Source organism: Cryptosporidium ryanae (assembly GCF_009792415.1).
Source record: "Cryptosporidium ryanae isolate 45019 chromosome Unknown contig_13, whole genome shotgun sequence".
Classification (NCBI taxonomy): Eukaryota; Apicomplexa; class Conoidasida; order Eucoccidiorida; family Cryptosporidiidae; genus Cryptosporidium; species Cryptosporidium ryanae.
Genome location: NW_027125556.1, coordinates 122,698 through 137,320, shown reverse-complemented (window position 1 = coordinate 137,320; position 14,623 = coordinate 122,698). Strand labels below are relative to the sequence as shown.

The 14,623-nt window shown below is 31.2% G+C and overlaps 9 protein-coding genes across 9 annotated transcripts; 5 read left to right on the top strand and 4 right to left on the bottom strand.

Annotated features, from left to right (window-relative positions):
- Positions 1–106: 106 nt before the first annotated feature.
- FG386_000417 (ribosomal protein S23) lies at positions 107–596 on the top strand (the record flags this gene model as incomplete). Its single annotated transcript, XM_067339767.1, has 2 exons — positions 107–116; positions 169–596. 2 exons carry the CDS (start codon positions 107–109, stop codon positions 594–596), a joined length of 438 nt encoding a protein of 145 aa, XP_067196463.1.
- Positions 597–761: 165 nt separating this feature from the next.
- Positions 762–2,054, bottom strand: FG386_000416 (histone deacetylase; the record flags this gene model as incomplete). The annotated part of the gene is made up of 1 exon (XM_067339766.1): positions 762–2,054. The coding sequence occupies one exon, from the start codon at positions 2,052–2,054 to the stop codon at positions 762–764; it is 1,293 nt and encodes a 430-aa protein (XP_067196462.1).
- Positions 2,055–2,712: 658 nt separating this feature from the next.
- Positions 2,713–3,720, top strand: FG386_000415 (Hus1-like; the record flags this gene model as incomplete). The annotated part of the gene is made up of 1 exon (XM_067339765.1): positions 2,713–3,720. One exon carries the CDS (start codon positions 2,713–2,715, stop codon positions 3,718–3,720), a length of 1,008 nt encoding a protein of 335 aa, XP_067196461.1.
- A 202-nt stretch (positions 3,721–3,922) lies between these two features.
- Positions 3,923–4,501, bottom strand: FG386_000414 (uncharacterized protein; the record flags this gene model as incomplete). Its single annotated transcript, XM_067339764.1, has 1 exon — positions 3,923–4,501. One exon carries the CDS (start codon positions 4,499–4,501, stop codon positions 3,923–3,925), a length of 579 nt encoding a protein of 192 aa, XP_067196460.1.
- A 434-nt stretch (positions 4,502–4,935) lies between these two features.
- FG386_000413 (uncharacterized protein) lies at positions 4,936–6,435 on the bottom strand (the record flags this gene model as incomplete). The annotated part of the gene is made up of 1 exon (XM_067339763.1): positions 4,936–6,435. One exon carries the CDS (start codon positions 6,433–6,435, stop codon positions 4,936–4,938), a length of 1,500 nt encoding a protein of 499 aa, XP_067196459.1.
- A 371-nt stretch (positions 6,436–6,806) lies between these two features.
- FG386_000412 (uncharacterized protein) lies at positions 6,807–10,376 on the top strand (the record flags this gene model as incomplete). Its single annotated transcript, XM_067339762.1, has 1 exon — positions 6,807–10,376. One exon carries the CDS (start codon positions 6,807–6,809, stop codon positions 10,374–10,376), a length of 3,570 nt encoding a protein of 1,189 aa, XP_067196458.1.
- A 469-nt stretch (positions 10,377–10,845) lies between these two features.
- FG386_000411 (uncharacterized protein) lies at positions 10,846–11,832 on the top strand (the record flags this gene model as incomplete). The annotated part of the gene is made up of 1 exon (XM_067339761.1): positions 10,846–11,832. One exon carries the CDS (start codon positions 10,846–10,848, stop codon positions 11,830–11,832), a length of 987 nt encoding a protein of 328 aa, XP_067196457.1.
- Positions 11,833–12,393: 561 nt separating this feature from the next.
- On the top strand, positions 12,394–13,152 carry FG386_000410 (uncharacterized protein; the record flags this gene model as incomplete). The annotated part of the gene is made up of 1 exon (XM_067339760.1): positions 12,394–13,152. One exon carries the CDS (start codon positions 12,394–12,396, stop codon positions 13,150–13,152), a length of 759 nt encoding a protein of 252 aa, XP_067196456.1.
- A 47-nt stretch (positions 13,153–13,199) lies between these two features.
- Positions 13,200–14,429, bottom strand: FG386_000409 (uncharacterized protein; the record flags this gene model as incomplete). The annotated part of the gene is made up of 1 exon (XM_067339759.1): positions 13,200–14,429. The coding sequence occupies one exon, from the start codon at positions 14,427–14,429 to the stop codon at positions 13,200–13,202; it is 1,230 nt and encodes a 409-aa protein (XP_067196455.1).
- Between the last annotated feature and the right edge of the window lie 194 nt (positions 14,430–14,623).

Here is a 14,623-nt window from a genome sequence, read left to right as displayed (position 1 = left end):
TGCGGTAGTTACTTTCAAAGTATATACTTTTACATAAATTCATTGACTTTTGAAAATTTAACTTTGACTTCGTTATTTAACCTACTTTCTTTTTGTTAACTAGATAATGGGTTCAGGTGAGTAAATCGTACGTTTATTTTCCTCTTCAAGTATATTATCTTTCCATAGGTAAACCAAGAGGTATTAATTCAGCACGTGAACTTCGCACACGTCGTAGAACACAGAAATGGGCTGACAAGCAATACAAGAGAGCTAATTTGGGCACAAGGTATAAGTCTAATCCATTTGGAGGTGCTTCCCATGCCAAAGGAATTGTAGTTGAGCGTTTTGGTATAGAGGCAAAACAACCTAACTCTGCCGTTCGCAAATGTGTTCGTGTTCAACTCATCAAAAATGGCAAGAAAATCACTGCCTTCGTTCCAAGAGACGGTTGCCTAAACTACATTGACGAAAATGACGAAGTTCTTGTAGCTGGTTTCGGTCGTAAAGGTCATTCTGTTGGTGATATCCCAGGAGTTCGTTTTAAGGCAGTTAAAGTATCAGGTGTCTCACTCCTCGCACTGTTCAAGGAAAAGAAAGAAAAGCCGAGATCATAAGTTCACATACGTACCTAATTTCTATTATATGGTAAAATCTACCCTTAGAAGTTTCTAGGCTATTTAACTAACTTTCCTAATTTTGTTAAGCTTCGTTGTGATGTCTTACATATCGTGCTGTTACATATTTCAAATTTGCTGGTTAATACAGCCTTAAGCCCTGAACTATCCTATATATCTATTGTTATAATCTGTGTTGGGCCATTCCCTCTCTTCTCTAACGTCTTGATGCTTGTCATCTTTCGGATTGTTTCCATCATTGAGATCATCGGATTTTTTATTACTGTACATCTGTGGAATTTTCTCTGGGATGTCATATGCGGATATTTGGCAGCCCACTGGAAATACGTGATCCCTAAAGTTATCACTGATAAACTTATGGATTTCCTGGCAATCTTGTCTTGAGTTTAAATTCTCCATGTTTGAAGTTCTTACTGCCAAAGAAAAATCGGGGCCATAATAACCATAAAAATTTGATCCATTAGGAAGTTGTTCATCAATATGTGTATCAAGAATTAAACTAGTTTCATAAGTCCAGCACTTTGGAACATTTCTTAATGTGTATCCCCCACCACCTAAAATGAGCATAGGTATATTGAACTTTTTCAAGAAGGTTACAGCATGCCCGTGACCTTTAAGGGACAAATTAAAGCATCCAAGTCTATCACCTGATAATGAATCGGCTCCACATTGAAGTACAATTGACCCAGGTCTATATTGCTCCATCACTAAATTCATAACTCTTTCAAAAATGTCCATAAAAGTCGCATCGTTGACGCCATCCTTTAATGGAACATTCACAGAATAGCCAAGACCCTCCTCTACACCCACATCATTTATTGCACCAGTACCAGGGAAGTAATCTCCATATTTATGAAATGAGACACACATGCACCTTGGTGTAGTGTAGAAGGCTTCTTCGACGCCATCACCATGGTGTATATCAATATCTACATAACAAACTCTATGGTTATATTTTAGCAATTCCAGTGCGCCTAGTACGCAATCATTTATGTAACAAAATCCACTCGCTTCGTGTTTTTTACCGTGGTGTAAGCCTCCTGCCCAATTAATTGCATATTGATACCCCATTTCATTCACTGACTGGGCACCACCTAGAGATCCTCCTGCAGATAACTGGCAGAATTCCCACAAACCATCAAAAACAGGACAGTCTTCGCCAACGTTAAACCTTGCAAGGTGATCGGAGTAGTCGTGCATATTATCAGTATTTACGCGACGTAAAAAATCCACATAGTCATTTGAGTGAAATCTTGTTATTGAATCAATAGTTCCAGGAGTAGGAACCATAACATCTAATTTTTCTAGCAACCCATAATTTCCGATTAAATCGTGCGTCATTCTAACACGATGTGGCTTCATAGGGTGTCCCAGACCATAGTGGAAATTTCCTACTTCGCTATCATAGAAGTAAGCAATTCTCTCCTTACGTCCCATCTTGAACAATTAAAAATCGATAATATTCACAAAATATAATTTTTTACAAGGAATTTAGTTATTTTCATATGATAAACAGTATAGTTACGTACTATAAATCAATAATTGTTGATATTAACAACGATTCACACACTATTTGAGATATTTCTTTTTTGTATAACTATATCCCTTTATTAATAACCTTTGATTAGCAAATTTTTTGCGACAAATTCAAAATTCCACCTATAAATTATAAGATACACGCTCAATTAATAAAGAACAATATTTTCTTGATTCAAAACTCGATAGTGAAAATGTTTAGTGATTCACCCGCCTAGATGCTCATCTAAATGTGGCTTTTTTTTTACTAAAAGCCTGACAGTTAAACAAATAAAATATTGACACATTTCATTCTAAATAATGAAAACAATACAAATTCGTGTCGTGGTAATCACTTGATCCCTAAATAACGAAGCTGGTTCTAATAGTAGTTTAATGGAAATATATCCCTTTGTATTGGCACACAAATTAAACGAAAAAATTTCCCCTCTAATACCCACCAAAACATTTTTCAATTTACAATAAAAATTCTATTACATCCTATATTTTTCGTCTCCATTGACTATTTATCATATCTAATATTCATGATTTAGGCATATTTATTTAAATGTAACAAAGCATGAAATTCAAGGCAACAATATCCCGTAAAAAATCTGCTTTGTTGTTGGAATGTATACAGGGGTTCGTGAAAATGATAAAGGGGTTGTCAAATAAACAAATAAGCAATTTTTACATAAAATTTGAGAAAGATTCTTTGTTGTTTTTTTTAGTTAGTCACCTTAATTTCGAAGAACAAATACTGGATGTCTCTTGCAGAATAAAATACGAAGATATATTCATTGGAGACCCAATAGTAGAGAGTAAAAACGACGGTATTATCGGCATTTCCTTGAATCCAGATTCATTGATTCTACCATTAAAGTCATCAATATTGGCAAAGGAAACCACATTGCGTTTAAGCAAGAGAGATTCAAAGAGCGTGCTTTCCTTTTCTATGGCAATAGAAACAAAGAAATTGAGTACTTTTCAATTAATTCACGACTGCAAAATAGAAGTTCTTAAATCTAAGATAGTTAATGAGCTAATTCCACTTGGAGACGGTGGATCGAAGTTTGAAGAAATACCAAACATATACTTTTCAACACCATCTCCAAAGTCATTCTTAAGGCTTCTTGAAAAAATGAAGCTAGTAGATTCTAAGTCTATAAAAATTGAAATATTACAGAATGATCGAGAGAAATTATCTGATTCTAATGAGAAATCTACTTCTCCAACCTGCTGTTTTATTTGCACATCCGACAATTCACTTGATTCCACTGTCTCAATAAAGACTTTTTTCAACAATTGCATTATCTTTAAAACTGAGGATATTGGTAGCACAAATTCTAACATTGCTACAAGCAAACTGGATGATGTTGATCTGAAGTCTATTAACATGTCAGCAAATTATGACATTAACCACTTTATTTCAATTTTTCAGTTAGTTACATCTATTCCGGATTCATATAGCGTATCCACTATCACACGAAGCAAGTACTTATCCCTCTTGGTTTTCTTCCCGAACACAAAGTCACAAATATCCATTTTTCTGGCACCTATAAACACAGAAGATAACAATGATTATTGATCACTTTACTCATTTCGAGGAGGCAAAGATAAAAAATACTGATAACTCTAATTAGGAAAAGAGGAGAGAAAAGTAAGAAATAATACTTTAAATAATGTCTATCATATTTATTGTTATTCCTTAATCCAATATTTATTATCTAATTCTCAATCGAAGGAAGGTAGAATGACAGAAACTATCATACGGTTTTGTCTGACCCACTTTACCTGGAAGACTTCGAAGTTGCCTTCTTTGAAGATTTATTTGATATCGGCTTACGTGATTTCGTAGTTTTAATTTTACTTGCGCTCGATTTTGAAGGAACTTTTTTTTGTTGCTCCTTTTTAACGGAACTATTCTTTGCTATTGTTTTCTTAATTTTTTTATTAACGGTCTTTATGGATTTAGTTTCCTTTTGCTCAGATTTTGTTTTATTTACCCTTTTTGCGACTTTATCTACCTTTTTTTCCGAATTGGACTTTGTTTTTGCAGCCGCGGTGTGCTTTTCAGTTTTGATCTTTGTTGCTGACTTATTTAAATTATTTTTCACTTCCTTGATCTCTGTTTTCTCTGAAGCATTTGTTTTAGACAACCTAGTTTTCTTCGCCTGTTCACTCTTGGTGTTCTTAGTTATTTCTTTTTTAATTACCTTCTTCATACCTGAACCAAGTACTCTGGACTTGCTATTAGAGCTCTTTGATGAATTTGTTGCCGGTGCCTTTTTTACAATTTTGCTCTTAACAGCTTTTACTGCCTTCACACACCTAGTTGAATTTGATGAAGATTTTGATTTGCAAACCATTGTCTTTTTTTTAAGTGGTGATATTTATACTCAATTTAAAGCTTATACTATTTATTTTATTATTTAGGCTGGAAATTAGTTTACTTATGTAGAACTAACATACGTTTGTGTTTAACTGGGTTTAGACTGTTGTTTTGTGTCGCAACTTTGCAAAAAAAAAAAAAAAAAAGTGGAAAGGTAGCATGGATCTGCAAATTTGTTGCAAATAAGATAACTAGGACAGACCTCATAAACTGTATATTAAAAACAAAAAGTTTTCAATCAATATATTCCTCTCTGAAAGCAGGTATAAATTTCATTCTTATATTAATTATTTTTAAAATGAAAAAATAAAAAGATTTAATCTAATTATAAAGCCCGCTAGTAATATTTAAAGCTAAATAATAATTTAATTAAAAGAAAAATGTTCAGTGCAATTAAATTCAAAAGTTAAGCTAAAACAATTTAATCAGGTCTCTGCAAAAATTAAGCGAGAGATCTTGATTATATCTCAAAATATCAGTAAAACCACCACCATTATTAGTGAAACTTGATTGAACTGTTGTCCTATCCCTCCTTATTTTATAGGAAATATTTCCAATAAAATCTATCGATACCTCATATTTTCTGCTTTCTAAAGTAAAAAAGAACGAAAACTCACTTGTTAGGTGTACTTTGCTTATGTCATATCCTTGTAAATTACAAATCAATTTTCTGTTGCACTTTCCATTTCCAAGAAATTCGGAAATAAAATTAATGAGGTTACTAGGGCTCTTTGAAACTAAATAAATAACAAAATTAAAGAATGTCAAGTTTTGTATTCTTAAATCAATCACTTTGTATATTTCATTGATCTTAATATTTATATCATCTATACTTATCGGGATAACCTTTTTATTGTTAATGAGAAATTGTATCCAATAATAAGGTATTCCACAATTAAAATCAGCGAATTCATCTTCAGAGAAGTTACTATCAATTGAACTTGTGAAATCCCCAATATCACCTTCAAATAAAAGATCTGAAAAAATATGGAATTTAACAAGCTTGTCACCATGTATAAAGGTTGTAACAGTCACTGCCTCCGTTAAATTGTAAAGATTTAATGTCGAAAATTCTAACTTAATAGGAAAGAACAAACTTAGGAACTCTGAATAATATCGATAATTGTTCTCTTTAATATTATTAATTATGGGCTTATTAAATAAGACACTTATTTTGCCACAGCCATGAACAATCATGTCCATTATATTCTCATCATTTGTTATTCTTTTATTTTGTATTATTATTGGGTTAAAAAATACATAAATAGGTTTTAAATTATTCTTTAGTCCAATTAATACATCATATGATCTTAAATTTTCTGTATCTTTTTGGTTCTCCAATATAAAATTTTTAATATTCACCATTTTGTCATAAAGTGGTTCTATTTCTTGAACTAAATTTTCAGTTCTTCTTTTCAACATCTCCAGTTCATAAAACATTTTTGTATACTCTATTGTATATTCATGAAGCTTCGCTTCCAATTCAAACTTCTCTTTAAGATCTATTTCCATATTCTTCAAAAGCTCATCAGATAAATTAATCAATCCATTAGTCTCATCTAAACATATGTCTTCTTTTCTATAGCGAAGAAATAATTCAAAAGCAGGTCTGCTGTCAATATTTGATAAATTCAACGCATTTAAAATAATGGAAATTTTCTCCCAACACTCGTTTACTAAAAGCTCCAAAGTTTTTATTTTTATTGCTGAATCATGATTCATATTATTTTCCAATTCATCTAGATATACAATCAATTCACGCCAATTTCTTCGTAGTGACATTAATTCATGAGAAATATTATTAATTTGAACAACATCCTTGTTATAATTAAAAATATAATCACGAAGAAGATTTATCGAGCTAATAACATGATCTGCTATAACACTTCCCTTATTCAAAGTTTCAAACATTTCTTTATAATGTGAGCAGGAAAATAAAAAGTTATCTAATGAGAATCATCAATATAAGTACAAACACGAGAAGAATCAAGTATGCTTATACCTGGTCGTAAATATATATATAAACATGTATTAATATATATTAATTGAGAACACCAAGCATAGTATTCACATTTAAATTCCTCTTTTCGTATTTATTTTTGTAATCCAAGGACTTGAAAAGAAAATTGGCGCAGATTTTACTCGAAAACGTGTATGAAAAAAAATGTACTAGGTCATTGTTTGATAATATCATTTCCCTCGCCCATTCAATTTATTTTAATTTCGCGTGTAAATATTTCAGCATACAGCATTACTTATTTTAAAATGTTATTTTTTTAATAATGGACATTGGAAAATACTTTTCGGGTTTTTTCACACACTCTTTAACAAGATCTGTAAATGAGAATCAAAATTCGTTTGAAGATAGGGAATCTTACTTTTTGTTAGTATTAAAGAGGAACAGCGAGGGCGAGGGAATACATCAAATAATTAAAGAAAGCGAGGAATTTAACATTTATGAGCTTAAAGACCTAAAAAATTCACTAAATTTAATATATCTTGTAATATCACTTAAATTTACAAATGAAAAAGTTTCAGTTAAAGCTGAGGAACTACAACCTAATAGAGAGAATAATCTGTTTTGGGGAGATTGGCCACCCTCGTACTCCTGGGTTTTTTTTCTCGGAAATATTTTGTTCAGTAAGGTTAAGGAGTCTCCATTGTGGGAGGATAATTTGGATGACATTATTGCATTGCACAATGGTGAATCCCTATTCGATATTTTTGAAAAATCTACAAAATTCTTCTGCAGAAACGGTATCTTATATGAACAAAAAAGAGAATTGGGTGATTATTCATCATTAAAAGTAAATGAAGCGAATCGATATAGTTCTATACCGAGGCTATTTAACATTATTTGTGAGTGGTGTGATTATTTTGGTCCGAACGTCATGACAACATTTTGGCTTTTAATCGTCAATTTTGTAATCACGGTGTTCATATTTTTTATTAACATTTTTATTAAAGTATCTAGTATCTCTGTTTCACTTCTTCCGGTGGACAAAACTCTGTTAAATCTAAGTATATATTCAAAGTGTCTTACACCGTATTTAATTTTATTTGTTCCCGTAATATCAAGTACTGGTCTCGTTTTTTTGAAAAGTATTCTGGATGACTTCCCTCTGCCAAAACATAAACAAGAAGATTTAATATATCTTTCAAGTAATAATTGGAGAAAAAAAAATAAAAATAGACTTGAATTATTCTCTCTTATCCACCCAATATGGTCGTCATTAATAGTGATTTTAATTTCCATTTTCATCGGTAGCTATTCAAAAATAGCATGCGATATATTTTTTCAGTTAATGATACACATATTTACTTCTCTTATAATCATTCAAGTTTTAAGTATAATCGAGATCAATATAAATGTTACGCGTGAATCATATGAAACCTTATGGTCCCTGAAATTGCCATTAATAATCAAAAATTTACTTTTGTTTTTATATTGGATATTTGTAAAAAGAATATCACTTTATTTTAACAAAAACGCTTTTGATTATTTTCCATTTGCATTAACATTTATTGTTCTTGTCAAAAATATTACTTATGTCTCATTTTCAATTCCTTTTTCAAAAAAAACAATAGGATTCAAATTAGGTCCAAAGGAAGAAGTAAAAAAAGTACCATTAGGCGATTACATTAAATGTTTCAAAAAAAACGTGGATAACAAAAATAATTTAATCAGAGGTTTCTGGACAGATCTATTTTTCATAAATAAGTCAACCTTGTATGAGGACTTATGGTATTATAATTTAGTAAATATGGTATTGTTGGCAATTTCTGCAGAGTATTATATATTGTCACCCCTTTTATCAATTATAAATACATTTATAATAATTATACTTATGTTTTCTAAAATTCTAACAGATTCAACAAGGCCATGGCTATTAAATATTACCCTCTCACACCAACTATGGAAGTTTGTTTTTGATACAAGTACTTTATTTTCTATTTCTTTTTTTTCTACTACCCCAATTACTTCTAACTTGAAAACGTTTCTGTTTTTGACGACCTTCACCCTAAATAACATTAATTATATTTCAAGTAAATCAGGAAAAATAGTATATTTGAGCGAAAGTTTGGTATTTTACATCTTCAAAATTGTTCCCTTATTTAAGTACACAAAACAGGTAATTGTAAAAAACAAAGGTTCACTAAATAAAGCAATTAATAAAGTTTTAAGGAAAAGAACAGGACTTTTGAACAATAAGGCTGATATATTCAGCGATTATCCACTACAAAAAAGTATGGAGGTTAACTCAAACAAACCAATAGAATTACCAGGTCATCTACAAGAGCTTCTGGAAAAGTTTGAGGGATACTGGGTTTTACTCAGGTCTAATTCTGATTCACTTCAGGAAATAAACGCTGCGCTAGGTGTTTCATGGTTCATCAGAAGGGCAGTAGATAAGCTAAATCCGATAGTACATTATGATATCGATAAAACTAAGGGTATTGTATCCATTTCAACGACTTTAATTATGGGTTTAAATGACAGAACTACTTTGATAATAACCAAGACAAAAATGTTAGGCAAAAGTAATTTTGAGGAGATTGAAAAAGCAAGAATAGAAGAGTTAAGAAATGAGGATTTTAATGATAGTTTACAAAATATGCATGACGAAAATGAATCAAACAAACAATTTTCAAACAAAAGAAAGAAATCATTGGATAAATTTTTAGTAATTGATCAACCATCAACAACTTTTGAATGGAGCGATGATAAGACAAATATTATATTAGAAACAAGACAAAATAGAGAGGGTTTTAAAATGATTGAGACTAGGAGCATTATTCCATCATACAAACTTCCATTTAAAATAAAGGGTAATGATGGCAAATTAATTGACAGTAAGAAAAAGGAAGTTTTATGTCACAAGGTTATTCTTATAGGAAATAAAAATAAATCGATAAATAAAAGTAACCCACTTGTTTGTTGCAGATATTTTGTTAGAACAGAAATAAAGATACCTGACTCAAAATTGAGTTGTTCAAGACAAATTACAAGGGATTCAAATAATTTATTTGAGGATGAAAAATTTGTCAACGATTCTCAAGATGAAGGTTTAAATCCAAATTTTTTGGGAGAAACAAATGAATTCCCTGCATCTGTCGATGAAATAACTCAAAGAGAGGATGAAATCCTAAGCTTGGTTCTCAGGAAGCGAAGTGAACTACTAGAAAAAACAAAAAAACTTGTTAAGGAAATAGACGGAGGATCTCAAGAATGGACGCTTGAAAGAAGTTATAATGGAATGAAAGTTTACAAAAAGGAAATTAACAAACAACCATTTATGAGCTGCGGAGTGACTTCAATATTACTGAGTAATGAGAATTCAGAATTGGAGTTAGATATAAATGGTGATAAAATAAGATCTATAGGAGATATAGTTGATTATATTTGGGATTCAAATAACAAAATGTACTATGACCCAATGGTAGAGAAATCAGATCCAATGCATTACTTTAGAAATGATGAAAATATATGTATTTTTTATCAGGCATTTAAAGGGCAATGGGGTGTCTCCGGAAGGGATTTTGTTGTTATATGTTATAGATACAAACCTGATATTCAAAAATCGTCCTACTTAGATGATTCAAATTACGAATATATCCTCACGCAATCTGTGGAATGGCCAACAATAAATTCTACCTACGTTAGGGCTAAAAACTATTTCGCAACGTATGTTTTTCGTCCTATAACAGAAAATAAAGTTCAAGCTTTATATTTCAATCAAGTAGATCTACATACAGACATCTCTGCATGGATTATTAAAAGGGTGATTTTAGATCAAATGAATTCTTTAACCATGCTAAGGGATATTTTGCAGAAAAAAAATGACGTATAACCTAGGGCTAGATTTAGGGATAAAATAAATAATAGATCTATGCGACTTTTTTTTTTTTTTTATAAATTTTATCTGCCTTTTTATTGTTAATGAAGAAAATTGTTTAATGTTAATTTGTATTTAATAAAATATTTTATGTTGAAGATTAAATATTAATATTGGGGGCTGAATTTTATCAGAAAAAATATTTTCTTCAGACGATTTTGCAATATTTGAGCTCGAAAACGATTCATAAACAAATAATCGCATAAAGAATTATTATCCGTAATAAAATAGAGCAAAGGAAACTGGTTAATTAGAAAGTGTCAAAGACCAAAGAGGATAAAGCATTTAAAATAAGTGAGATATATATTAATATATAGATCTAGTATTTTTGTTTCCTTTTTTTTCGTGTATAAATCTGGCAATTTCATTTGTTGTTCAAATAAGAATTAATTGGTACTAAGAAAATCTAATAGAAACAAGGAATATGCCTCAATTTTATAAGACTAAAAGATGTCCATGGTTCGCCGTTGGCCGTTGCAGAATGGATAAGGACTGCAACTGGGCACATTCTACAGAGGAATTGAGACCAAGTGTAGATCTGACACGTACTAAGCTTTGTGATGTGCAAATAAAGGAAGGGATATGTAGAAATCCAAATTGTAGATATGCACATTCAAGAAAGGAGTTACGTGCAACCTCTGATCTCTTTAAAACATCATTGTGTATTTACTGGATAAAGGGGAGTTGCGCAGTTGGAGATGCATGTAGATATGCTCATGGGATTGAAGAATTAAGGGCCAAACCACAAAAGGGAGAGTTTGTTCCATTAGAAGTTGAAACTTTGTCAGGGCCTATTCCAAAGCCCTCGGAAAACAAGAAAGAAATTGTCCAAATGGAAAATAGAAACAATTCTTTTCACGATAATAGGCTGTCACATCCTTACAGTACAGGATCTACAACGACAGTCCCTAGTTCAATTAGTAGGTCGGGATTCGGGAGCAACGAAAGGCCAAATGAATCCATTCCACCATTTGTTGCCAATTTGTTTGATTTTGATTGTAACAGAGTATACCAAAAAAACCAAAACAATTCACTTGGAATAGACAAGTATCAATTACCGAAGAATAAATATACTCCTATAAATGTCTTGGATAATCCATTTATTTGGGGAAATAGACAGGTTGAACATAGATATGGGAATAGAACTCAACAAGAGTATCCATTTAATGCAAATCCTATTTTTGACTATCAGAATGTAAATAACCAAAATCAATTCTACATAAATTCTACTGAAATGGTAATGAATAATAGGATGTATTACAATGAGGAGATTGATAGAAATTTTGAAGTGAACCCAGTGCCAAAAAGCTCTTATTCGGAGGGGCTAGAAGAATTTTATTCTTATACACCCTCTACTTCATCTAGCATCAAAGAAAAAATGAATCTTCATAACCTTGAAATTTCATTATAAAAGGAAAGATACAAGGCACACTTTAAACATTACCAGTATGTGACTTTGATTATATGTTGTAAATTATAAGTAAAAGTTTCTTCGAATAAAAATTGGGAGTAAAAGATAGATTATTTTTCCTGATAAATTTATAATGAGATAATATCAAGTTCGTTTTGGAAATCTTTCGTTTTGTAATAGTTAAATAGCTCGATATACTCTAAATATGTCAAATTTGTCAAATCAATAGGAAAAAGAATAAATGTTGGATCTGAAATAAATCTGAAATGTGGCAAATATCTTCTCTTTCCCTCAAATGAGTAATTGTAGATTGTTCTCATAAATTTGATACAGGCAAAATAAAATAAATTTTATTTTCTCTTGTATCTAATTAATGGGTTCTAAACTTTTCTCCCTGTAAAATTCCTTTCTACCTTCATCAGATTATTAATTAATATCAAAGAATTGCAAATCCCGCCAAAAGCTTCAAGGGGCCCTTACATGGTTTAATTGCGAGAAAGTGATTGATAATTTTTTAAGGTTATTATGTGAATTAACATTAAGTTATAGTTTTAATTAAACATGCAAAGAAAAACAAATAATTCATTTGTATTATGCAAAGCAATACATCACATATATTATGAATTAATTAGCAGTTTGTTTTATGGAAAAAAATTTAATTCAAGATCCCACAGACCTAAGTTTGATAAGTTGAAGTTGATTTTTTTACTTGTTAGATTGCTTGGATGGTTGATAATGACTCTTTCCATACCAATTTGTGGAATAATTCTGGTTTATTATGTATCTCCTAGTAGAATTGATATTGTACCTGCCTTTTTTGAGGCTGACTATCTTGTAATTTCGAATCCGCTAAACAGAATAAATTCACAATCAGAAAATGTTTTATTCTCCGCTTCGTTTTCATTTTTATTTGAAGTAAAATATCTAAACCTTTTATTCATTGACAGAATTATAGTAGAAGGTGTGGATATTGCATATCTTGGAAAGACGCCTAATGATTCAAAAAGCAGTCTTAAATGCAACTCAGATAATTTGGATTATTTATTTCAAGATTTTACAGAGCAGGAATATCATAAGGTATCAATGGATATGATTCACTTTTCTTGCACTGATAATTATAGTAGTTGCATAGTTGGGATAACATTAAACAAATTTAAATTAAATAATTACAATCAAGATGCATACATGCATGATCTAAGGGGAGGATATTCCAACTTTGTAATGAGGACATCTTTCTCAAGTTCACAGTTAACTTCCTCACTTGTCTCTGGAAGACTGGGTTACAGGTACACTCCCTTTTCAATACCAATAATAGAATAGATAAAAATAAGATAAAAAAAAAGTTAGGGTAAAAATCTACTTTATATCTATTTACTTTTAAAATAGTTTTTCTCAGAATCTAGGTACATCTCTATACAACCCTCTGGTAAAATGAACCTTTCAGGGCTACTTATTGCGACATTTATACATCTTCCCCTACAAAACCAGCCCAGAGAAACTTCCTCAACCTCCTCCCCATCCTCCTCAATACTAGTAGTTCCTGTGGAGTTCATGTCATTATAACCTATCAACGTTTCAGAATCTTCATTTAGAAGACTTAGTAATTCTCTGTGGGTTTCATGTAATTGATGTACAAAGCTTCTTGGGTTTTGCCTCCAGAAGCGAGAATCTTCGGGATCATATATATAGATCAATTTTGTTCTTCGTACCCTGTTTTCGTAAAATTTGCTTATTCTGCAGGCCGCTGTCATTTCACAAGACTGGTCACCTGCAGAAATAATATCAACCAACGGATATTTATCAGATCTATTTTCATTTTCACTCCAAAAATCAAGTAACACCTTCTGAAATTCACATAATTTCGCATTAGTATAAAATTCTCTGTACTCTTCCTCTTTAAAAGGTGAGGGTGGCGGACCGTTTCTCTTTATATATTCCTCTGTTGACCTTATAGAAATATCATACTTTTTCATTAATTCCTCCAATTTAGGTAGGCAATTTTTTAGGTAAAATAACTCGACTGTTCGTATACCTGCATTTGTAACTATTACAATTTTTACTGCTTTTCCGATTTCTCGCAATTCCGAAAACAAATTATCAAGTAAATCAAATAGTCCTGCCTTAACTAAATCACTTCTAATTTGTTCCGTTAACTTGAATAAACTATTTTCATTTTCACAGTAATCTATAGCTTCAGATTCAGTCCCCATTTCAGATAGAATACTACGCCATCTTTGCATTATCCAGTTCGTTGGAATCAGTGTATTATCCAGGTCTAACATAACAATTCTCGAACAGTTTTCTGTTTCAACTGGTTCAGATTCAGTATATAATTCTTCGCCCTCCTGACTCTGAATTAATCTTGTCCTTGTCTCAAAAAAGTTAACAAGGTCTCTTGAATTCTCAACTTCAGGTGTTAGTTTAGGATACTTGCACCTCTTTTCGCTTTCTATGTCAGTATTTAATTTATCTTTAATATCTCTTTCAAACATATCCATTCTGGGAACGGTTTCACATTTTTGGTCTTCCGATACAATATTCAAACAAGGAAGATTATCTAGCTTAACATCTTTAAAGGTATCACCATTTATTTCCATTTTTCTTCGCAAAGCCATATGTGTGAATTTCCTAAGATAAAATAAGGGAACACGATTTATGCAAGGAAAATACGAATATCACCTAGCACATCCAAGGCAGTATGGTACTTAAAAAGGCGATCTTTATTTTTAATATTATCACTTCCTGTTTAAAAACCAGTTAATAGCACATAAGAATCCGAAGATGCATGAGG